This window comes from Lynx rufus, unplaced genomic scaffold, assembly GCF_022079265.1.
Source record: "Lynx rufus isolate CCGP_SWC_20201006 ecotype Redwood Valley unplaced genomic scaffold, mLynRuf1.p SCAF_21, whole genome shotgun sequence".
Taxonomy (NCBI): Eukaryota; Metazoa; Chordata; class Mammalia; order Carnivora; family Felidae; genus Lynx; species Lynx rufus.
In genome coordinates, this window is record NW_025814836.1 from 22,376,892 (window position 1) to 22,401,320 (window position 24,429).

The 24,429-nt window shown below is 55.5% G+C and overlaps 1 protein-coding gene across 2 annotated transcripts; it reads right to left on the reverse strand.

Moving 5' to 3' along the window:
* Positions 1–814: 814 nt before the first annotated feature.
* Positions 815–24,072, reverse strand: RHCG (Rh family C glycoprotein). 2 transcript variants are annotated; one of them, XM_047086674.1, is made up of 11 exons: positions 23,366–24,072; positions 15,349–15,535; positions 12,970–13,120; positions 8,846–8,993; positions 7,878–8,044; positions 6,186–6,323; positions 5,859–5,995; positions 5,421–5,545; positions 5,125–5,198; positions 2,058–2,139; positions 815–1,245 (listed from the first exon to the last, which is right to left on the reverse strand). In XM_047086674.1, the coding sequence occupies exons 1-10, from the start codon at positions 23,550–23,552 to the stop codon at positions 2,071–2,073; spliced, it is 1,383 nt and encodes a 460-aa protein (XP_046942630.1). In that variant the 5' UTR covers positions 23,553–24,072; the 3' UTR covers positions 815–1,245; positions 2,058–2,070. The 2 variants fall into 2 exon arrangements, with proteins under 2 accessions (XP_046942630.1, XP_046942629.1); XM_047086673.1 differs by having other exon boundaries at positions 2,047–2,139; positions 23,366–24,071.
* Positions 24,073–24,429: the final 357 nt, after the last annotated feature.

Below are 24,429 nucleotides of genomic sequence, written 5' to 3' on the forward strand. Positions count from 1 at the left end.
GCGGATTTGGAGGCAGGAGAGACCTTCTCCTCCCTCTCCCCTCACCCCTTCCTCCCTGGAGTCTTTGCTCCACAAAGGATCTGGATTCTGCTGCTTACTCTCTGCCTCACATCTCTTTTAGCCACACCACACCTCGCTATGTTGATCTCTGGGTCTCTGCCCAGGCTGAACCCGTGCCATCCTTCCGGTAAACTCCTATTCGGCCTCCAAAACCCTGCTCAGGTCACCCGCTCTGGGAGGCCACCTGGCCATGGAATGGCTGTCAAGAGTTCAGGGTGGACCCCGGGTGTCAGGTCGGTCCTCAGCTAGACTGTGAGGCCCCTAAGGGTGGGAAGTGTGTGTTACTCAGCCCAGGGTGGTGGCTGGCCACAAGAAGTGGTGAGATCCAAACTGTGGAGTCTAGGCTGGCTTGGCAGGGAGCAAGAGGAAAGGGTTGGGGTAGGGGGAGCCCTCCTCCCTTATTCTCCCACCCTGCCTGAGTGCCCTTGAAACGGAGCAGGGTCACACGGAGGGCACGGTGGGCATGGCAGTTTTCATGGTCGGTGAGTTTCTGGGGTGGTTGATGTAAACTAAGGACGGGCCTTGGGGAAAGACCCCAGCCCCAGAGCTGAGCCTGGCAGGGGGCCCCAAGCGGGAGCAGCCTCCAGCACCCCGGATTCTTCCTCTTCAGCCCAGGATGATTTCCCTTGCATTGTGGGTGGCAGCTTGGTATGGAGGGTCAGGACAGGGGCGGGAGGCCAGGTCTTTGGGGTCCTTTTGTCCTTCAAACTGGCCCCGTTTGGAGCATTCACACCCATTCTACAAAGAACACCAGGAACATTTATTCACGGAGGCTGCCATCTGCATGGCACAGAGAGGTCTGGGCGGCCCAGGAAGCAAGGGAGGTGCTGGCGGAGGGGCAGGCAGGGAGCGGAAGACCCCAGAAGTCGGGCTGGCGGCTAAGTTGTCTCCTAGGATGGCTCGCGCCCACTCCCGGCTGCCGGCCCCACTCCTGCCTGCTGTTCTCAGGATGTGGCCACCAAGACCCCCTGGAGGCAGGCCTCCTGCAGCCAGAACCTGGCTTGGATGCCCACTTTGTCTATAGCTCTCCCATCTCCATTTTCAGGCAGGCCTCCTGGGGTGAAGGAGAAAGAAGTGGAGGGCGCCCTGGGCCGGGCCAGCAGGTGGGGTGCTGCTTGCCTTGCTCCTGTGTTCTCAGCTTGGTCAGCACCGCTCTTTTGGGAGGGCCGGGGCAGTCTGTGGAGCCTGCAGGGAGACAGCCAAGAGCAGCGGGCCACTGTGGGGTCCTGCCGTAGCCCCTTGGGCACCTGTGCCTTTTCCCGACAGGGTGGGCATTAGAGGCAAGTGGTCACATCACTCAGCCTTGTGCCCCAGACGCAGCTCTTTCCAAGCTCTGGGCTCCAAGGGGATCCAAGAGCGCTAATGAGCACAGGGGTAATGACTTGCTAAGACCCCAGTTTCTCCACTTGCACTCTGTGGCCTTGGAGAACCTGAACTTTTCTGAGCCTTAATTTTCTCATTTATTGGAAAAGAGGGAAGTAGTTGCACCTGTCGGGTAGAGCTCTCTGTGGAGGGTTAGATGCAAAAGGCACGAGGAAGGGCTTGGTGCATTCCACACGGGGGCAAGGAGACTGTGAGCTGATGGGAAGAAGAGAGGAGACAGAGAAGGAAGGTAGAAATAGCCCGAGGTGGTCGGCTGAGTAGAGCCAGGCCCGTCAGTCCTGCTTTTATAAATGAGGAAATTGAGGCTCTGGCTCTGGGTGAAGAGATCCTCAAAGTCACAGCCAGTAAGCAGCAAAGCCAAGTGTGCACCCAGGTCACCTGCTATATATTCCTTCCAGTTCAGAGTGCCTTCCATATATCTCCGTGCCTGTCCAGCTTGCAAGGAGTCTGAGTGCCACCAACCCTCACATGCCCGCTCCAATCCAGGCAGGAGGGGTGGAAGCTCACATCCACATTTCTTGATGCTCTCTTTTTGCCCCTTTGCTGGTGTCACCCAGTTCCCAGAGCTGGGCACCTACCGGGAGACCCTGCCCATGCTCTCACCTGCTTCTCACCTGCCCTGGGAGTTTAAGGTTCCGCGGGCTTGAGGGTGGAGTCCTCAGGATGTAAGACAGTGCTCTTCAGCTCCTCAGGCATCTGCAGAGACAGGAGGGCAGTTCCAAGGGCCCTGCCCTAGGCCAGGCAGGTGTCCCTGGTAGAACTAGCACAGCCTGGGCAAGTCAGGAGCAGCGTATGGTGTGTGGCGGGCGCCACCTTGTGATCACTGTGCAGATTGCATGCCAGGGAGCAGGGCAGTCCTTCACACAGGTGTCCTGCCCCCTATTTCAGGCTAGCCACTGTCCAGGGCGCTGGGGCACTGCAAGCATGAGACAGAGTCCTTGCCCCACCAGAGCAATGGGAAGGCGTTCAAGTGACAGGCACAGTGACAATATGAGCTGCAAATGCACATGAGAGGCTGATAGCCCAGTCAGGGGTGGGGGATTCTGGTTGTGCTGAACCCACTTTTGATAGATGAGCAGGAGTAATGTGCCAGGGAGAGGCAGCATGGCAAGCTCCCTGAATAGCAGACAGGTCCAAAAGGGGGGTGAGGTGAGATGTGTGTGGGGGGGGAGGGGGGAGCAGAAATGGATTGGTAGGTGGAGTGGGAGTGGGGTGGATCAGCGTTGCCTCGGCTTCAAGGCTTAGCTTTGATCTCAAAGATTGCCTCATCTGGGGTGCCTGGGTGGCTCCGTTGGTTGAGCGTCCAACTCTCGATTTTGGCTCAGGGCATGATCTCACGGTTGCATAGATTCAAGCCCTGCATCGGGCTCTGCACTAGCAGCACGGAGCCTGCTTGGGATTCTCTGTCTTCCTCGCTCTCTGCCCTTCCCCCACTCCCGCTGTCTCTGTCTCTCTCAGAATAAATAAATAAACTTAAAAAAGATTGCCTCATCTAAGGTCCTGGGGAACAGCTGTGTCCCCTCATCCTCTGGAAAGCCACCTCATCTCCTAGGTAAACCATCCAGAGGCCAGGGGCTGAGGGGACGGCCTGATGGTGGCTTACTTCCACTGACACAGAATTACAGTCCTCAAAACGGAGCACTGCTGAAAGGTATACAGCAGAGAGAAGGTGTGAACTTAGAATACATTGTAAAGATCAAAACAGAACCAAGAGTGAACTTCTATATGTGGGAATTGATAACATCTTTTAGTTTATTTCATTGGCGTTAAATCTGTGTGATTTCTAATTGTGGTGTCTAAAATAGTTTAAATTCTGACTTTAAAAATGGGATGAAAATAATTATGCTGCTAAAAAAAGGAAGTTTATTAAGAATGTAATAACAGAATACTTCTTATAAAAAGAATGAGCAGGATCTCAAATTGGGCATATAATCTCCACTGTGTAAAAAAAAATTGGGGCACCTGGGTGGCTCAGTCGGTTAAGCATCCGACTTAGGCTCAGGTCATGATCTCATGGCCCGTGAGTTTGAGCCCCACATCAGGCTCTGTGCTGACAGCTCGGAGCCTGGAGCCTGCTTCAGATTCTGTGTCTCCCTCTCTCTCTGCCCCTCCCCTGCTCACACACACACTGTCTCTCTTTCTCTCTCAAAAATAAATAAACATTAAAAAATCTGCGAGGATTAAAAAAAAAAAAAAAAGACTGGAGGGAAATATGCCCAAAACATTAACAGTACTTGAATTAGGGTGATAGGATTTCTTTCTATTTTTCTCTATTTCCAGATTTCCTTTAATGGGCTTCTATTCATTTTATAATTAAAAAATAATTTAAAGAGAATGAATTCAAAAGCATTATTAGCTATGTACATGAAATTGGCTTATAATGGATATCAGTTGAAATTACCCAGAAAACTTCTGGTGTGGTTAAAAATACAGAGCCAAGGGGCACCAGGGTGGCTCAGACGGTTAAGCATCTGACTCTTGATTTCAGCTCAGGCCATGATCTCACGGTTTGTGGGTTTGATCTCACTGTGGGTTTGGCAGGGTAGAGCCCACTTGGGATTCTCTGTCTCCCCCTCTCTATCTGCCCTCCCCCCTCCCTCTCTCTCTCCCCCATCTCAAAGAAAATAAATAACCATTTTAAAAATAAAATAAAAATACAGAGCCACATGAAAGGCGGTGATGGGCAGGCCCCTGTCACAGGGGCCACAGACACAGGTTAGGTCCTGCCCCCTGTCATGAGGGGAAGTGTGGGTGGCTGCCATCCTCCACCATCTAACGAAGGTAATTGCCTTCAACAATGATTGGTCGGGAGGGAGGCCTCCCTGAAGTCACTGAAAACCCAAATCGCGGCATCTTTTTAAAGAAATGGAGCCCTGTGACATCCTAATACTTTCAGCTTGTAGAACACCGTTTCTCCAGTTGGGTCTCTGTACTGATACTGGAATGTCACAGAACTCAGTTTCTGGACCAGACTCAGCTGGAAAGTTGAGGCCCTCCTGAATAGGCCCTCCTGAATTACACGCATAGGCCCTCCTGAATTACAGTCCTGGGCAGGTGCCTGGGAAGCTGCATTTTTACAAGGTCTCCAGGTGGATCTTATGGAGACTGAAGTGGACCACACATAGTGGTTCTTAACCCGGGTTATATATTGTATTCACCTGGGGAAGTTTAAAAAAAACAAAAACACAAAAACTCCTAATGTCCAGGCCCTACCCCCAAACCAATGAACTCGGAGCCTCGTGGGGCTTGGAGAACCTTTAAAGCTCCCCGGGTGATTCCAATGCACACAGAAGGGTCGTGGTTCTCAGAGGCGGGTGTGCGTTTCATCAGAATCACGGGGAGGGCTTGTTGAAACACAGTGCTGAGCCTCACCCCTGAATTTTGGATTCAGGAGGACTGGGTACGATTCAAGAAATTTGTATTCCTAACAAGTTCCCAGGTGCTGCTGCCTCTGGGGAGCACAGGGGGCCATACTTTAGGAATTACTGCTCTAGAATAAAGCCTTCAGCCCGCCCCCGCCCCAGGAGACACAGTCTCCCGTTGGAGGAGTAAGGTGACGCGGGGCTCTGTCCCTCACCTTCAGCTTCCGGCTCCTCAGGACCCAGCCCAGCTGACGTGAGTAGGGTCTGTGGAGAAGGGCAGAACCCCCTTTGGGTAGGAGAACAAGTTCCTGGAACTCACCTCCCAGTAGACTGAATCCTCAAAGCAGTTCTCGTCAGCAGGTTGTCCCCAGAATGGCAACTTCAAAATGACCCCTAAAGAAAGTTAGGGGTTACAGGAGGTCAGGAACCACTTCCTCTCTGCCTACCCAGCCCTTTCCCACAGATGGGAAACTCCCCCCCACCCCCAACCCAACCCAATCCCACAGCCACAAGCACACAGGATTCCTGGGTCCTCCGGGCTGACCTCTGGTACGTGCCGGTGGGTCCCCCACCCGCAGCGGCCCCACCTTCTCTGGCCCAGACGCTCCCACTCACCCACGATGATGCCGCCCACCAGGGCTATGGCCAGGGACACGAAGAGACCAGCAGCCTGAAACTTGCCCTGCATGCTTGAGTCCCAGGAAGTCTTGAAACCATCAAAGCCAAAGAAACTGGCAAGCCTCGAGTGGAGACAGAGAGCAGGTCAGGGCTCCACAGAGAGGCCAAGGAAGCACTTGCTGTCGCCCCACAAATGTGAATGGGCACCAAGGCTCGGTAAACCCTGGCCTGAGCCTCCCCGTGTGCACTGGACAGATCAGATGGTCTCTAAGACTCCTGAGGAAGGACAGAGGTTCGGGAGAGAGGCCCATAGACGGTCGTTCAGATTAGGGGAGGCTAGGGGTAGAGACACAGCGTTGGACCCCAGAACAGCAGGAAGGAGGAATGGAGAAGGAAGGAGGGAGCCCGGGCTCCCTGCACCTCCTCCATACTTACCCTTTTATTCCATACACCTTAGCACTGGCGCAAGATGCTGTCACTGCACCCACGATGGCGCCTATGATGCCCGGGAGGCCGTGCAGGTTGTGAATGCCACACGTGTCCTGGATCCGCAGCTGTGACTCCAGGAACGGCTGGAGAGGTGAGAAGGGTGTTGCTCGGGCCCTTAGCCGTGGCAGCGGTGTGGGGAGGCCAGGATTCCAGAGGCCCCAAATCCCCAGAGACCCAGCACCCTCCAGCCCCCAGACCTCCCCACCCCTGCCAGTTAGAAACACGGACCCCGGGGTTCCCCAGCCCTCTGCCCCCCTGGTGGGGGGCCCTCACCGTCAGGTACACAAAGCCCAGGGTGGAGACGATGCCGCAGACGAAGCCGACGATGAGGGAGCCGTACGGCATGAGCATCATTTCGGCAGCGGTGCCCACGGCCACCCCTCCCGCCAGCGTGGCGTTCTGGATGTGCACCTGGGTAGGGAGGGCCAGAGCTCAGTCCTCTCCCGGAGCCCGCACCCCCACGCTCTGGCTCCGGGAGGCAAGGGTGACTCACAGTGCGTCTCAGCCAGCCAGGAGCCTGCAGAGGGCCCCGGGCCTAGCGCCTGTGTTCTCTGCGCCAGCAGCCTGGGCACTGTGCGTGGGCACAAATCATGTGTCCCTGCCGGTGAGGCCTACTGGCGTGTCTGCATGTCCCCTGTGAACCTGTGTGCGCAGGTTTGCATGTCTGATGGTCTCCCCGTGACGTACGCCGACATCAGGCCTGTTGGTGCGCAAACCCCCGAGCCAGAGCCCGTGGGCCTACGACGGCTCCAGGCCTACCCACACCGGGTACCGCGTTGCCGGCTGCGGGGATGATTTCAGTCCGTCTCTACAACGAGCCCGGGAGGTAAGGACAGTTATCTTTTGACGCTTGTGCAGAGGAGGGAGTTGAGGTGCAGGGAGGTGATGTGGCTTGTTAAAGACCACACGGCTAGCAGGAGGCAGAAAGGTAAGTCGATCCGGGTCTGTGTGGAGCCAGAGCCCCTGACCTTGACCTCATTCCGTGCCCTTGCCTGCGTGGGGGTGTTGGGAGCACACAGCTGTGCCCACATCCCTGTGTCTGATTCTCTTCCCTCTGACGTGTGAGTCCCTACCTCTCTGTGTGGTGGCTGTCCAGTGTACCCAGGGGCCATGGCAGTGTCCCAGCACACATGTACCCGTGTCAAGAAGCTAGCGTCAGACTATGAGATAGAGAGGTGGTCTTCTTTTTATAGAAGAATCTACCACCATCTATGGGCTTTGGCCCCTCCCCACTAATGACAGAACAATCTGTCCCAGGGAAGCGACAGGAAGGACACTGGGAAACCATATCCCCCCACCAACCTCCCAGGGGTGTGGACAAGCATCAAAGGGGTTTCCTTTCTGAGCGTATGGGATGATGGAGGTGGAGGTTGCTTCAAGAAGGCTCAGGCTCCTGGGTAGCTCAGTCGGTTAAGCATCTGACTCTTTTTTTTTTTTTTTAATGTTTATTTTTGAGACAGAGAGAGACAGAGCATGAACGGGGGAGGGTCAGAGAGACGGAGACACAGAATCTGAAACAGGCTCCGAGCCATCAGCACAGAGCCCAACGCGGGGCTCGAACTCACGGACTGCGAGATCGTGACCTGAGCCGAAGTCGGACGCTTAACCGACTGAGCCACCCTGGCAACCCTACGGGGCAGGTCTGATGGGGTGCTCAGCCCAGAACGGCTGTCAGCACCCCAGGCTGCGGGGGAGGAGAGTGAGGAGGAGGAGCTGCTCAGAGATCAACCGTCTCTGAGAATCTGGTTCTGGGCTATGCCAACACCCAGCTATGTAATCCGTACAAATCATTTGTCCCCGAGCCTCAGTTTCTTCCTCTGCAGAGTGGGTGTGATAATCCTGATGCTGTGTGCCTCAAGGAGTTGTTGGAAGGGTGTGGTGATCAGTGCCCACCGGGCACGGGCGGTCAGAGCCGCACCTCCCCCCTCCCCGGGCTCCCCACGCTCCCCGCCCCCCCCGGCTCACCATGTCCAGCTTGCCCTTCTTGTGCAAGGCGCTGGACAGTGCCACCGAGGTGAGCACGCAGGCTGCCAAGGAGCAGTAGGTGTTGATGGCAGCTCGGTGCTGGGCGTCTCCGTGTTTGGACACAGCTGAGTTGAAGCTGGGCCAGTACATCCACAGGAAGAGGGTGCCTAGCCAGACCAGACAGGGCCGGTGGGCCCGGGAGAAGAGGTGTTAGATGGGCCCAACAGAACTTAGGCAGACCTCCTGCCCTTTTTAGTTCCAGAGACCTCAGATGACTCCCGTGCCCCAGCAGCTTCCCACCCTACAGCCTACTCATGCTGGGGGCTCTTCCTATGACATCCTCCCTGCCTTCCTTACTTCCTGGTTCTGCTCCAGAAAGTGTAGCCTGACCCCGTAACTGGGCTAAATGCCTCCCACCTTGCTCCCACAGCACCATGAGGGAGAATCTTTCCCCCCACTGTTGGGAGATTATCTGGTAATGATCTGGTAATAATCCCTTGAAGGCAGGGCTGGGTTTTAGGAGACCAGAGTGGGTGATTGATATGTGTTCTCTGGAATGAATGGACACAGGAAGTAGGAATTCACACTTTGCTCTGACCCAGGGGATGGAGTCACCAGTTCCACTTTGTCTGCCTTAGGGCATCCTAGGGAAAACAGGATGAGTGACCAACTTCTTCCAGCCCCGTGGGAAAAAGGGACCATCATCTGGGATCCTGGAGATGTCTACAGGCAACCCCCTCTGCCCTTTCCCCAGAGGGAACTGGCTACCACCCTCCAGACCACATGGAGATCAGGCATAGTTACGGGAACCTGAACTCCTCATGGAGACCCTCACCCATTATGGTGGTTCTCACTCCTCATGGTGGTCCTCACCCATCATGGCAGCCCTCAGTCATCATGATGGCCCTTATCCATCATGGCCACCTTCACCCATCATGGTGGCCCTCAGTCCTTATAGCAGCCCTCACCAATCATGGCGAAGAGGTCCGAGTGGTACACAGAGCTCTGCCTCTCCTTGCTCTGATGTAGGCTGGGTCGATAGAGGATCCAGGTCACCGTGAGCCCAAAGTAGGCGCCAAATGTGTGGATGGTCATAGAGCCCCCTGCATCCTTCACCTGGGGTACAGGGATCGGTGAGGCTCTGATACTGTCTCTCCCTCCCGCCTGTGAGCACTTTCCTTCCCCACCAAACACACACACACACACACACACACACACACACACACACACACACACAGGTCCATCTGTCTCTGATTCCACAAGCTGTAAGATGGGAGCCCGGGGCCCCCCACAGACCAATCAGTTTGGAAGAGGAGAAAGCAGGGATCCCCGAACCCAGGCTGTGAGCCCGTCAGCAAAATGCCAGAGTATCCTCACCCGGCAGACGGGACTGTGCCCAGATCGGGCAACCCAGCCTTGGAGAGGACCTTGACCAGTCACCCAGCGGGAAGAGGTGAAGCAGACCTAGAACCTAGGGCACCCCCCTAGTTTGCCACCTAGCTGGTCACTAGCTTCTGCCTTATCTTCATTCCTGGGAGCCCTTCCCTTCCCCCTGGGCCCTACCCTCTCCATAGGTCTTTCCACTCCTGGCCCAGCACCACTCGATCTAGACTGCCAGCATCCTGCCTGTGACCTCCCAGCTGACCTTCCACCACCCACCCCATCCCCACCCTCCTGTCTCCTGTCTCCCACAGTCAGAGCACGTAGGGAGGTTTCTTCCTCTTCTGTCCCTTCCTGCCCTCCCCCACTCCGTGCCTCTGGATTTCTCTAGGTCTGAAGCTCCTCATTTACAAAGTGGGGGAGAGGGCGGTGACTTAGCAGGGCCGTCTCGAGGGTTGAATCAGACAACTTGTGTAAAGCGCCCGGTGAGCGCCTGGCACTCAACAGGTGCTTCGTGGACTTAGCCTTTCTCCGCGTGCCCCCCTCCCCTCTCTCCAGCCTCCTCTTCCTCCCCACTCAGAACCCATGTTGGGGGGAAATTCCAATCAGAATCACAGACTTCTGCCTTCACTTAGATGGGGAAATGCAGCCAGAGAGGTAAGTGTATGGTCCAAGGTCACAGAGCTTAGTGGTGGGGTTGTTGACAGGCCAGGATTTCCTGGTTCCCGGCCTGGTGGGTGCCTCTCCCAGCACCCGGGGACCTGGGATGAGCCCTCATGACCTCTCTGAGTCTCAGCTTTCTCGTCTGTAAAGTGGGGGTAATAATTGTGCCTTTCTCAGAGTTGAGGATTGAGATAAGCCACGTAAAGTATTCAGAGCAGGGCTCAGTCAAGGGCAAGTACTCCTGACATGTGATTGTTGTATTTTAACTTGGCACAGAGACAGGCTGAAGACTGTCAGGCATTAAAAGAATTTCTGTAGCGGGAGCCTGGGGGGCTCAGGCTGTTAAGCGTCCGACTGTTGATTTTAGCTCCGGTCACCATCTCCCGGTTCGTGAGATCAAGCCCTGAGTGAGGCTCTGTGCTGACAGCCTGGTTGGGATTCTCTCCCTCTCCCTCTCCCTCTCCCTCTCCCTCTCCCTCTCCCTCTCCCTCTCCCTCTCCCTCTCCCTCTCCCTCTCCCTCTCCCTCTCCCTCCCCCTCCCCCTCCCCCTCCCCCTCCCCCTCCCCCCCTCCCCCTCCCCTCCCCCTCCCCCTCCCCCTCCCCCTCCCCCTCCCCCTCTCTCTCTCTCTCTCTCTCTCTCTCTCTCTCCCCCTCTCCCTCTCTCCCCACCCCCTCTCTCTCCTCTCTCTCAAAAAAACAAAAAACCACACACCGAATTTCTGTAGCAGATTGGGGGGATTTTTGAGGGTCTCTCGACTCATGCCCAAGACTGTGGATTCTCACTGTTTCAGATCATGCCCATTGGCCCCAGTGCCCACCCCTCGCCTAGCCTTGCTTCTTTCTTTCTCACGCCTCCCACCACCCCCAGTCCCTAAGGCCTGTGTATTCCCCTCCTTTCTATCTGTTGAATCACTTCCTTCTCTTGGTACTACCCCCAGCCCCAGTCCCATTATCTCTTACCAGGGCGACTCGGGCAGCCTCTTAACAGGGCTCCCTGCTCCCAGCCATTGTCCTCACCAGAGCCAAAGTGGCATTTCTATTACATGTGTCTGGCCGTGCCACTCCCCCATCTGAAACTCTCCATAGCTCCCCACTGCCGTCATGACAAAGTTGCCCTCGTGACTCTTCAACACCATCTCCAGGAGCCTTGATGATCTGTGTCCTGCCCCCCTTCCTCCACCATTACCCCCCCAAGTCCTCCCCCAGCACACCCTCCTTCCTCCAGATGGAGCCACCAGAGACCGCTCACTGTGGGCCTCCCTCAAGGCCTTTGCACTGTTTCCCCTGCCTCACCCCTTTGCCTGGTTGTTTCCTCCTTGACTTCTAGCTTTGACGTCTCTTCCTCCAGGAAGCCTCCCTGACCTGCCATGCTGGCTCAGGCACCCTCCTTCGTGTCACCAAGCCCTTGACCTCACTTCTCATCACACTGCATGGTAACTGTGTACTTCCTGGTTCCCTCACTAGATTGTGAGCTCCTCGGGGTCTGAGTGAGAGTGCCCGGAGCATTGCCTGACAGGCAGTCAGACTCGGAGTCTTGGTATTTACTTGGTAAATATTTGTTGAGCACTTATTAGGCATTGAACTAGGTGCTGGGGACACGGATGGTCCAGACAGATAAGGTTTATCAGAGAAGGAGAAATGTTATGAAGAAAATAAACCAGGTCAACGTGAGACACAGTGACTAGGGGTGGGGTAGGGGGGTAAGCTAGAGGGCAACACTGTGTAGGGGGGAGAATCTGGGAGGGCCTCTCTGAAGAGGTGATATTCCAGCTGAGACCTCAGTGATGAAAATGACTGGGGGATGAGCATTCCAGGCAAGAGCAAAGGCCCTGAGGTTGAACCAAGCTTGTTGTGTTGAGGAACAGAAGGGGGTATGGCCAAAGCACAGAAAGATGGGGAGAGAGTAGGTTAGAAGCTTGGAGAGAGAGGCTGGGGGCAGAACATGTAGGGCTTTATAACAAATGTGGATTTTATTTGAAGTGAAATTTTAAAAGCTACTGGAGGGTTTTAATCAGGGGAATTGGTCTCATACGCATTACTAACAGGTCTCCATGGCTGCTGGTGGGGATTGGCCTGTGGCAGTGAGTGGGGCAAGGATGAAGATAAGGAGGTGAGTTTAAGAGGTAGAGATATGGCGGCCTGGGTCAGTCTGGTGGCTGAAGAAAATGACAAAATGAATGGATGTCGTGTAATGTAAAAAAACAAAAGCAAAAAAACTCTACCCCTTTTCAGGGGTGGGGGTGTTCCAGGCAGAGTCCAAATGTAGAGGAGTTGGGGGCTAAGAAATGGATGAAGTCTCTGAATGACCTTCACCCCTGCAAAGGTACCAAGAAGTATCTGAGCTAGAGTCAGAGGTCTAAGGTACCCCTTACTTGGTTCATTGAATTGGCCAACTTTAAGGGGCATGATTCCTGCCAGAATCCATGTGACTGTCACTTCTAGAGTCATGCAGTGCACAACCTAAGCAGCGATACACGTCCACCTTGGATATTCCCTAAGGCTCCTTCCTTACATATGTGTAGCCCTCAATACACTGTGTCCTTTTCTTGGGAGACCAGTCTGTGAATGTGGGGTGTGTGTGTGTGTGTGTGTGTGTGTGTGTGTAAGAGTATGTTCAGGGGGGTGCCTGGGTGGCTCAGTCGGTTAAATATCTGATTCTTGATTTTGGCTCAGGTCATGATCTCGCAGTTCGTGGGACTGAGCCCTGGATCACGCTCTGCAGTGTCAGCTCATGCTGTTCTCTCTCTCTCTCTCTCTCTCTCAAATAAGTGTTAAAAAAAAAAAGACTGTGTTCAGGAACACCCACTCTTTCCAAAATGCAGGAAAGAGAAAGGAGGGAGACAACCAACATGAGGGGCCCCTGCTCTGCCCAGTAAATATCATTACTCTCACTTTAGAGACGAGGAAACTGACATTCAGAAGGTTAAGTGACTTGCCAACATTGAACCGAACCCAGCTGGCATATCTCCCCCGCCCTCCCTTTCTCTATTTCCCTGCTGTCACCCCAAGTGGCCCTTCCATCTCCACCCCCGTTCTGATCCCTGCTCACCTCTAGCAGGCTGAGGAGGATAAACTCATTCACTGAGAAGAGGGTCACTTGGAAGAGGGTCATGATGAGTAGCTGGACAGGGCTGACTTTGCCCAGAACCGCCCCAAAGGCCACACAGACAGAGCCCACGCAGAAGTCCGCATTGATGAGGCTGTGGGGAGATGGGTCAGGGGAGGGGCTGAGGCAGCAGCAAAAAGCTGCGCTCCAAGCCCCGGGTTTGAATCTGGACTTTGGTCATCTATGGATTTGGACTTGTGGCTTAACCTTGCTGAGCCTCCGTTTCATGATGTCGCAAGGGCACATAACATCCTAAAGGTACTCTAAGAATGAAAAAAAAAAAAAATAACAGATGAAGGGTCCAGCAAGGCAACGGCACGTGCCAGAGGCCATGCCCTTCCTTCGTGACCCCATCTCAGCACCCCCTCCTTGCAGGCAACTTTGTGGTCAAGGCACCCAAGTCATCTGGCGGCTGTTGTTGAACATGCTGCATATTTGGAGCCGCGCCCTGCCCTCCGTGCTCTACCTGCCCTTCCAGAACCTCTTCTGACTGCCTCCTCTTTCAGGAAGCCTTCCTTGATTCCTCCACTCACGTGTGGTCTCTGTCTCCAGACTCTTAGATCTCACTCTAAACACACCTCTTCTGTTAGTTACCAGGGCTCTGCTTGGGTTTGAGCTCTCATGTCCTTACCCGAGAGAGAGGATCTGTGTCCAGGGAAGAGAGAGAGGGCTTCCTGCAGGCCGTAGGGAGCTGGGGGCTGGATGGAGGGGGCAGGAAGGCCAACAGAGAGAACAGAAGCAGAGGAGCACCTAGGTCCTTCTGAAGTCTGGACCCTGAAAGCCTAGCCGGTCAGCAGAAGGCTGATGGAGAAGCAGACAGCCAGGTAGATGTCGTGTGGCCCAAGGAGACCCTGGTTCCATCCACGTGCCTCCCAACCCAGGCCTTCCGGGGCCGGGCCAGCGGCCAAGCTGTCCTGGAGTGTGAGGCAGAGTCAGGAGAGTTGTTAGTAGGGGTGGGGGTAGGGACAGTAGAGGCTAGACCCGCAAGCCATTCGCAGCCAGAGGAAGTGCCCCTGCCCCTCGCTCAGGTGTGTGTGTGTGTGTGTGTGAGCATCAGGAGGTGAGAAGTAAGAGGCCAGCTGACTGTAGGGCCAGGGAGTGGGATGGGGGCCGCATTCCAGGTCAGGTCCCTCCCAAGACAGAGGATGTTCATCGGAGCGTCTGCTTCACTACGAGCCTTGTTCACGGCTGTGTCCCCAGGGCCTCACATAGGGCCCGGCTGAATGAATCATGACAGTTACTAAGTGCCAGGCACAGAAATAGCTGCCTGGTACAGCATATGTCCTCCTGTGCCACACAGGTACCGTTATTAGCCACATCATATAGATGAAACATGGAGGCTTAGAGAGGCCGAGTTATTTGCCGACGTTCCCACGACTGCAGCCAGAAGACCCATCTGACGTTGGGCCTCCAGCTGCCGGGAGATGGAAGTTCGGATGTCACCTCTTCGGAGGGCCCACGGAGTTTTGGGCAGAGCCTGTAGGGGAGCCATGACCCTAGAGTGACAGGTGGGACTCTTCAAGTAGGCACAGGAGCCAGGAGGAGGGTCTAGGGACAACATGAGCATCCGGTCCTGAGCACCAAAAATGGGCTCCAGCTCAGTTGCTGAAAATCAATCCCCTGAAAGCCAATTGGCCAACCCTCAATTTGTCAACTCACCAACTCACCCAATCACTGGTGCGCCCAAAACTTGCCAACTCACGAAGTTCATAATAATTCCCTTTGGAGATTTTTAAAAAGTTGTATACTTTTGTTTTTCATTCAGCCATAGCTCTTTGGCTGTGGTGGCCAATGAAATATATTACAGGTGTTTTCATACTTTGGATCTACGGCTTTGGGAGTGAGACTTTCTTGTCGAAGATTTTATACAAAAGACTAATTTCTTGGCTCCGACCATGTTCTATCTAGTCAACTATTTTTCCAGTTTCTCTAAAGTCGTGGATTCATTAACTGGCTTCAGTGAATTAATCATCTTGCAAGTATTTGGCATGTTTTAAGTTTCAGACACCTGGCCTATGATCCCCGGTCGGTGCCCTATATGTGACAGCAGGGGCTTGCACGTTAAACGTGGTTTTATGGCCATTTGCCTCTGAACCCTTTCTGTGGATTTGGCCTTCCCGCGGGCTGACGAATGTTCTTTTGCATACCCGCCCTCTCGCCCTGTGATCCCCGCCCCCGGGCCAGCCCCTCACCCCGGGCCCCGCCTCCGGGCCCGCCCCCCCCTTTCCCAGGGCCCCGCCCCTCGTCCCCGGGGCCCGCCCCCATCCCTGCAGAGCCCGCCCCGGCCCCGCCCCTTGCCCTCCGGGCCCGCCCCGCGCTCACTTCTCCACGCCCAAGCGGATGTAGCCTTCTTTGTAGGAGTGGAACCAGCCCTGCATGAGCAGCGCCCACTGGATGCCAAAGGCCGCCAGCAGGAAATTGAAGCCCACCGAGCTGTAACCGTAGCGCTGCAGGAAGGTCATGAGGAAGCCGAAGCCCACGAAGATCATCACGTGCACGTCCTGGAAGCCTGCGGGGAGAGTGCAGCCGGGGGGCTCGGTCGCTTAGCCCGCCCTAGCCCTGGGTCTGGGCCAGCAAAGCCCCGCGCAGAACCTGTGTCTTCCGGGCCACTGGCCACCCAGTAGCCTTCCAAGCCCCCTCCTTCCATGTCTGCATCCGGATCCTGGGGCCAGGGGCAGTAATGAATGACTTTCCTGTGCATAGAACAGCCGCTAACCCCACCCCCCCCCACCCCCGTCTTGTCCTAAGAACCTCTGGAGGGGGCTGGGCTGGGGGGAAACCAGGGTGAGCCTCCCACTTGAGACCACTCGTTCTAAGGCCAAGGAAGGCCTGGGTGTCCCCTCAGGAGATGGCAGCTTCCTTTTTCCATCCGCACCCTGGGTGGAGGTGGGCAGCTGGGCATTTGAAATGGGGGCCAGGCTGTGGATTACACGTAGAATCTAGGGTCCAGAACCCAGACTTTCTGCGCTCTGCCCCCTCAACTGCATCACTTTAGTACGGAGAAGTTAGTCTCATCTTGACTGGTGAAGCACATGAGTTGATCACTCCCGTGAAGGTCACATCCCACCTCCACCTCCAGCAAGTACCCTTTCCTGAATCACTGACACCTGAATTTGGACCCGTTTCCTCCATCTGGTAGACAGATGACTCTGGAGAGTCAGGTAACACACTTGGGTCTCAGCACCTTCTGGAATGCTTAGTCACAAATGCTGCAGAGATTAAATGAGGATATGTATGTAAAGCACCTAACAGTGTCGGTCCCATAATAGGTGCTCAAGATGGACAAGTGTCATTATTTATTGTTACTTAGGCATAGGCTAATTCTGAGTTCTGAACCAACTCTTTCATCAGCTCGCAGTGTGGTCCTGACAAGCCACTTCCCTTCAGCCTCAGTTTCCTCCATAAAACCAAAGGATGGATTAGAATGATCTTAACTGTCCTTCCAGGGCTAACGTTGCCTGATTCTAGATTGCCAGAAAAGGACAGAAGGGAAGCAAAGATAGTCACAAAAAATAAGACGCTAAAAGGAATTATAGGTGTCACAGGACACAAGAGAAGCCAGACTGAAGGGTTCCTGGTGGCCAAATCGGGCAGTTTGAGCATCAAAATAATTAGGTACTGGAATGAATTAAAACCATGACAAAAACAGTAACTCAAAGTCGGAAGTAAATGAGATCGTGAGGAGGGCTCTTGCTTGTACCAGAACGCCGAGGGCCAGACGGTTAAATGTAGAATGAGTGCTGAAGTCGGAAAATCGTGATTTTCACAGTAAAGATTCCATCAGTGGGTGCTAAATCCAGGGAGAAATTCTGATGAAGAGCAGAACATTTGCATTGTCTTCAAGAGTCTCCCCATGGACTGCTTACAAGTTACAAGGTAGAAAAGAAAAAAACCAACCAAACAAAACCCAGTAATTACGAAGTGGAGAAACGGGGCAAGGTCTTCACTGAATGATCAAAATTAACATCGCCAATAAGGGACAGATGGATAGCACACGCCTTCAGATGTGACACCCTGAAGGAGACACATCACCGGTATGGTATTCCAGCCCAGAAGGCATAATCCCATTCTACTCGTGAGGAAGCATCAGACAAACAGAAAATGAGTAACATTCTGTTAGAAACGGGGGTGGGCTGGAGTCCTGAGCAATATCAACGTCATAAAAGACAAAGAAAGGCCGCAGGAATGTTCCAGGTTAAAAAAGGATAAAGAGAAATAGGTCTACTGCATTCAATACCTAACTCAGGACTGGATCCTGGATTTGCCTGGCGGGGGCGGGGGGGCAGGCAGTGGGGGGGGGGCGAGTGGGAGGAGAGCTAGAGAGGTTGTTATTGACTAAGTTAGAGACTAATTAGAAAATTAGATTGATAAAATTCGATAGAAACTGAATATGAAGGTATTGCGCAATGTACATTTATGAAATTGATTACTGTGGTTGCAGAGAATACCCCCATTCTCGGGAGACATCCCGGAATCTTTAGGGTGACAGGGCCATGATGTGTCTGACCCACCCTCAGAAGATTCGGAGAAGAAAAGAGTGTATGTGTTTGCGTCTCTGGGCAGAGAGGGAGAGAAGGAGCAGGGAGCTGAATCGAAGTTAAAAGTATACAGTGTTCTTTGTGCTGTTTCTGTTTTAGCAACTTTTTATAAATTGAAATTATTCCCAAGTAAATCGTTTAAAAAAAAGGCGGTGGGGGGGACCTGCAGGCCCCACTGGCCTGCCCCCTTCATTCCTTCCTCGTTCCTCCCCCTTCCCCCCACGCGTCAGCTGCACCTGCCTCCGTGTTCCTCAGTCCTATTCCGGGGTCTCTGCCTGTGTCCTTCCCTCCCCCTGGGATGCTGTTCCCACAAAAAGGCCAGAATCTCTTCCTGCAGATCTCAACGAAATGTTGCCTCATCACAGAGGCTTTCCAGACCACCCGGTTTGAAGTGGGTTCTCTCCCTCTTCTTTCCTTTCTGGTTCTTATTACAGTTTGCAGAACGGTGTGTTTGTCTAGCCCACTCGACTGTAAACCTCCCGGTAGGTTTTGTTCACTCTGCTGGTCCCCAGTACCTCTGACCGTGTCTGGGGAGCTCCCCCCCCGCAGGCCTTCCTGTGGCCCAGGCCATGGCCACAGCCCCCTTGGCTAGCGGCTGAGGGAGGAGGCCCTGCACGCCGCCGCAGGCCCGGGGCAGGGGGCGTGCAAGCTGATGTAAGAGAGCTGTGGGTCTCACCCCAGCATGGCGCTCTGAGCTCCTGCCTGGAGACCTGTGCGAATTTGCGCGAACAAACAGCAGCTTGGTTGTCGGTTTCACGATGTGTGCAGCTGATTGCGTGTATTATCGCATTTCATGGTTTATCACGTTTCCAACTGTCGTGGGGGAATCTGAGCTAATGCGCGTGAAGCGCCATACGTGGCATTATGGTTATTCTTGGGGAGAACGGATGGGTGGCAGACTGGAGGAGAGGTGTGAAAGAGGGAGGGGACACTCGCAGACCTCAGTTCCAGCAGCAGCCGGGGAGGGGAGCTGGCAGGAGGGCAGGGCTTCTGCTGGAAGACACAGGGGATCGGAGGCAGTTGTGGAGTGGGAGGGAGGGGCTGGGTCTGGTGTCCTTGGAGTTGAAGATGACCACGGGGATGTGGGGGGGGGGGGCGGTGGTGGATCGTGAGGGTCGACAGGGCAGGTGGGAGGAAGGGAGCCTCGCTGTGCGGGGTGGAGCGGGGATGTGAGACTGGGCAGGCCCGCAGATGGAGATGTGAGTCAGAATGTGGGCACGATGAGGGGGAGACAGAAGCTGAGAACTGGCCTGCCTTTGAGGCTAGCAGACGGGACAGGGAAGGCGCTGGCGGGGGTGGTGGGAGGAATCCCTGGGAAGAGGCAGCGTCACAGAGGGTGGGGGCCTTTTCAGAAGAGGCAGTTTGGTGGCAGAAAGGAACCCTGTGGGCAGGGACAGGGGGTGGGGTATGGGGGGGCCCTCCTGGGGGGTACTGCAGTTTCGGGGCTGCCTTCGTTCTCCCTGAGGCCCTCCCCTTCTCCGTGCATCATCCCTGCCTGCCCCCTCTCGCCAGTTCTCTGTCCTCTGTGACTCCTCCGGTGTCCCAACCTCTCTCTTTGACCTTCTCTTTCTTGGTGTCTCTTTCTTCTCCCCCCACCTCAGGCACACGGATGCCACCTTCTCTCTTTGGGCACCTCCCCATTCATTCTCTTGCTCCCTTTCTCTTTATCTCCCAAACTTGTCCTAATTTAGAATCCAGACATAAAACAGTTGAATAGTTTACGTTTCATAAACTTTGGTGCTAGTTCCTAAAACGCTTTTACCAGTAATGGTTTGAAAGTCCCAATCGTGTGACCTTCAGGAAGGACATAATCCCTCCGATCTGCAGTTTCTTTTTCTGTAAAATGGGGGGGGGGAGGGTAATACAGGGGCTCAGGTGGTGTTCACCCCAGAGGTTTACGGTGCACATTTAATGACTTCGTCCAATCCTGGGCACAGGCCTGGCTCTTTAGCAACTGACGGGTAACATCAGCTACAATTTCCCTTTGTCTCCTTCAAGATTGTCCAGGTGTTTTGCACTGAGTTGGCAACTTGCTGTGGGACAGTGGAAGTTGGAGAGGTACCCGCCCTTCCCCCCTCTTTCCCCAGCACGGGGTGACGCAAGCAGTCTTGCTGGCCCAGAGTCTGGTCTCTCAGCGGAAGACTCCAGCGGGCGTGCCAGCCACAAGAGCTGCCACAAGGGGGCAGCAGTACCCCACTCCCCCCTTCTCCACCCCGCTCCTAGCTCACTCTCCCTCACCCCCAGGATGGGTCCCGCCCCCCTCCCCCTGAGAAGCTGGCCTAGTCCCTGAAATCTCTGAAATCTGAGGCCAGAGTTCCCCTCGCCCTGGGCCTCAGCGGCTTCTTCCGCTCTGCTGCACCAGCACAGAAAGGGTGGTGCCCCGCCTGGTGCAACCTGGGGCCGCCCTTTTCCCACTCACTGTAGGCCAGTCTAGCCCAGACTTTTCTTTGAGACCTCCTGGCCAGTCCCTCACTTGCCCAAGTCTCCGTGCCCACCTCTCTGACACCTCAGAGCCGACCACAGAACCACCCCGTCACTGCACGGTTTCCTGGCAATGGGGCAGAGGCCCCGGGGAAAGCAGCTGGGCTGCTGGTGGGAGGGCTCAGCTGGTCCCTGCCTGGGTCACGGACGCCACCCCGAGAGTGTTGGGCAAATGTCTACCGTCCACTCCCTGCACCACAAGAGGGACAGAAATGCCCTGCCCGACAGAGCGTGTGAAAAGCACTCGTAAGTGGGGAGAGAACAGAGGAATTTAAATGCTCTAATAGTTGAAATTATTCCTTGGCCAAATCTCTGAACATGTGTCCTGCTCCCCCTTCAGTCTTCCCGGGACGCTTCAGGAACCCAGGCTCTGATGGCTCCGGGGGGGCTAACCTCCCCCGACCCTGCCGACGGCCTCTCGGGCTCCAGAGCACCAGCCCGCGGGGAAGTTTCGTGTTCGGCCTCCGAGGGCACTGCTGGGGCAAGTCTCCAGCTGGCTCTGTGCCTGCTGCCTGCCGAGGGGCCTGTGTGTGGGGAGCAGCCCTCGGGCCCTCCTGAGCCCCGGCCCGAGCCGGCTGGATCTGGACTCCACTGGAAACCCGAGATGCCCAGCAGGCTCCGCTAATCCCCTGGGCCTGAATGAGGCCCATTATGTTGACAGCTTGGAGCCAACAACCCAGAAGGTACCACGAGGGTGTGCCCTCATCCTCTGCCCCTGGGAACTGCCACACTGGGGTCCCACCTGAACCAGGAGGCCACGTGCCCTCTAACTCCGAACCACAGCCACCATGACCCAGTGGACCTGAGAAGGGCGGGGCAGGGGGAAAAGGGAAAGGTGAACCTGAAGGAAGGGGAGTGGTCCAGGAGCACGGGCCTGGATGTCCAGGGCTCCTGCCCTGGCCCTCTGGTTTCCTAGTCACCCCCTCTCTGGCCTTAGTCTCCTTGTCTATAACATGGGAGTCCCAACAGCGCCTTCCTGGCAGGGTTGGGGGGGGGGGGCAGGTCAAAGGAGAGAATGTACATCTGGTGGCTTGAGCTGTTGTGACTGGAGTCCGGAGGTCGGCCGTCTCTCCCTCTACTCCTCTCCTCTCTGTCACTTCCTGTTGATGGCCAAGGGGAACTAGCAGGAGAACTCAAGCCCTCCTTGGTGGCTGGGGCTGTCTCATCCCCCTTAGCAGCTTCCCTCCTACCCTTTCACAAACCCTACCGCTGGGCCACTCTGCACCACTCATCTGCTCCTGGCGTACCTGCCCTGCCTCACCCCTCCTCACCATCCCACCACCTTCCAGGAAGCTGTCTCAGATCTCTTCTGCCCAGAGAGCCTGACAGCACTGAGGACAAGGCACTGGGGTGCCCTCCATGAGTCTGGGAGCCCTTCGGGGTCAGAAAGCAAGGACGTGCAACTTGTTCATCCACAACGGCCTTGAGTCTTGGTCTGTTGGGACGGTTGTGGTTTACGTCTCTGGTCTGGTGAATTACTATGAGCGCAACCTCTCCACTCCCTCACTCTCAAAAGTGTCACTAGTTGACAAATTACGTGGCCACCCTATGGATAAATGGTTGTTGGGTGAATTGATGACGGTGGGGCATGGAAGGTGGGTGTGGATGGAGTGGGGATAGGAGCTGGGGAGATGTGAGGACCGCAACCCTCTCTGGGGAGGCTCTGTAGCTCCTATTTTAGGGCTTTGAGACCTTCCACTGTCTGGACCCCTCAAGGACCTATGAATGCCCATGGGAGAACTTGTCCCCTGTGCTTTGCTGAAGGGCTGGTTATGGCCGAGAGATAAGCAAGAGCCAGAGTGAAGGAGAACAGGCAAAGGAGGATCTCAAGCTGTCCTGCCTCTCCGTTTGCCAGATCTGTCCAAGGAGAGTAAAGGTGGGCAGTGAAGAGTGGATTTGGAGTCTTAATTCTAAGGCCACAGCTGTCATGGTCTCTTAAAATACAACTCTGAGTGGAGCCCAGTAGAGGCTGTGGTTTCGACCAGCACAGGGCACACTCCTCTTCCATAACCTCCCTTCTGCTAAGCGCCGTATTTCTATTAATGTAACCTGTGACGGCATTCGCTTTCTGGCAGCCATTTAATATGGCCGGCTCCCACTGAGTTGGCACCCCCGCCCCCCACCCTTGTCTTTTTTCGTGCAGGCTGTCATCCTCCATGTATGCAGTTATTTATTTGGAGCTAAGTGAAATGTTATTTCTGGAGGCAAAGACTCCCATCGCTGAGGGTTTTCAAGCCATGGAGGGAACGCCAGCCGGCCTAGGTGGCTGTTGCGCGTGAGCTTTACGGTCCCCGCGGAAACTAACAGTCCATGACTCTGTGCCCACCAACCGTTGGGATGATTGTCATTGGCTGCTGGTAGATGGTGTCCAAAATCAGAAAACGCAAGGGCATGGGAAGAGCCTCGGGCTGAGGGGTCTGGAGGTTGGGCCAACCTGAGTGACCTTGGACCAGTTCTTCCAGCTCCTGAGTCCTAGGGCATCTGTGTTTTGTCCACCTCCAGTAACTGCCTCATTAGGAAGTGCGGGTTCCATGCCCAGCCCAGCACTGTGCCGGAACTTCCTGTGCCCTGTCTCACCCCAGCTTCACCCCATGCCTGCACGCGAGGTGCTATTATTATCCCCTGCTGGACAGATGTGGCTGGACAGATGTGACAGAGTTTCAGGGAGGCTGATGTTTTCCTAAGGCTTATCCCCCTGGTTAATGGCAGAACCATGAGAGGAGTGAGGTCTGGTGATTCCAAGGGCATGCTCTTAACCCCGGCACTGCAGATACCAGAGAATGAGGGCTGTTTTTCTTCCCTTCCAGGCCAGATGAGGGTTAGGTGCCTGGGTCCCAAATGCTTCTCCCCACAGCAGGACTGGCAAGTCAGTGAGCCATCCCTGCAGCCCTTGACATCGGACCTGCCTCCTTAAGTGGCCAGTACGGGCACAGCTGGACAAGGGAGCCAGGGTCACCCCCTGGTTGGTGACTGAGATGGGACTTGGGTCTTTCAAGGACAAGTAAGGCTCTCTGATGGGGAGGTTGGAGGCCTCTGATGGCACCTGGAGTGAGCTCACCCTGGCGAGCTTTCCCTATCGCTTCAACACAGGGAAGAGTTGGTGCACATGTGGCCGTTTGTCAAGCGTGCCCTCCAGGGGCTGGCAGGTGCCGCGTGGGGAGGGCCGCCAGCGGGCTGCGGGCAGCTTCTCCTCCTCTAGGACCCCCCCCCCCCCCCCGTTCCCGAGCAGCAGGCTGCACAGGTGCGGCAGGCAGCGCTCTGAGCAGGGTGGGGGACCTGCCCGTCCGCCTCTGCGGGGCCTGCGGGGTGGCCGGACTTACTCGGGTAGCGGTAGTAGAATTCGTTCTCCATGTCGCTGGTGGTGTTCTCATCCCCCTGACTGCCGATCCAGTGGGGGTCGGCATCGAGGTCGTAGCGCACGAACACGCCGAAGAGGACCACCAGGGCCACCTGCAGGAGCAGGCAGGTGACCGGCAGCCGCCAGCGCAGATTGGTGTTCCAGATCATGCTGTAGGGGGCGCCTGGCCGGGAGGGCAGCGGGCAGTGCGGCCGTCGGGAGACGGAGGGAGAGGCTTATAAGACCCGGGCAGGGGCGGGGCGGCCGCGTAGGGTGGTGGAACAGCTGACCCGGGTGTCGCCCGCGGGCTCGCCCAACCGGCAAGGGGAGCCTCGGGCTCGGGGCTCGCCTGCCCCCGGGAGCCCCCGCAGCTCCCCGCAGCTCCCCGCGTCGGGACCGGGGGCACAGCGGCAGGGGGCGGGGGGCAGGGGCCCAGGAGCCCCGGCCTCTGCGCATCCCATCGGTACCGCGCAGCGTGCCTTTCCCCTTTTGGTCCTGGGACCCGAGACAGAAAAAGCCGGATTATCTGCCTCCCCCGCCCCCAAGAGAAACAGAGAGGAATTCCTAGATAGTGATCGTGATCGCCGCCATCACCACCGTCCCCTTTTTTTTTTTTTTTTTTTCTGGTCACAGAAGTCATGTAGGATCCATACACCACAGAAGCCTGGAGAGCCGTGACAACTCAGTGCTGAGCGTGTGGGACCACGGAAGGTATCCTGGAACAGAGAGAGGACATTAATGGAAAAAATGGGGAAATCCTCAGAGAGTCTGAAGTTTAGTTGATAGCATTGGGCCCATGTGGGTTTCGTGGTTGTGACGGATGTACTGTGGGTAGTTAAGACGTTGGCGGGGGAAACTGCGTTCGTGGTATAGGGGAACTCTGTACTATCTTTGCAGCTTTTCTGTAAATCTAAAATTATTCCTGAAAAAAAAAGGGGGGGGGGCATGGGGCGCCTGGGTGGCTCTGTTGGTTAAGAGTCAGACTTTGGCTTCAGGTCATGATCTCAAAGTTTGTGCATCCGAGCCCCGCGTTGGGCTCTGTGCTGA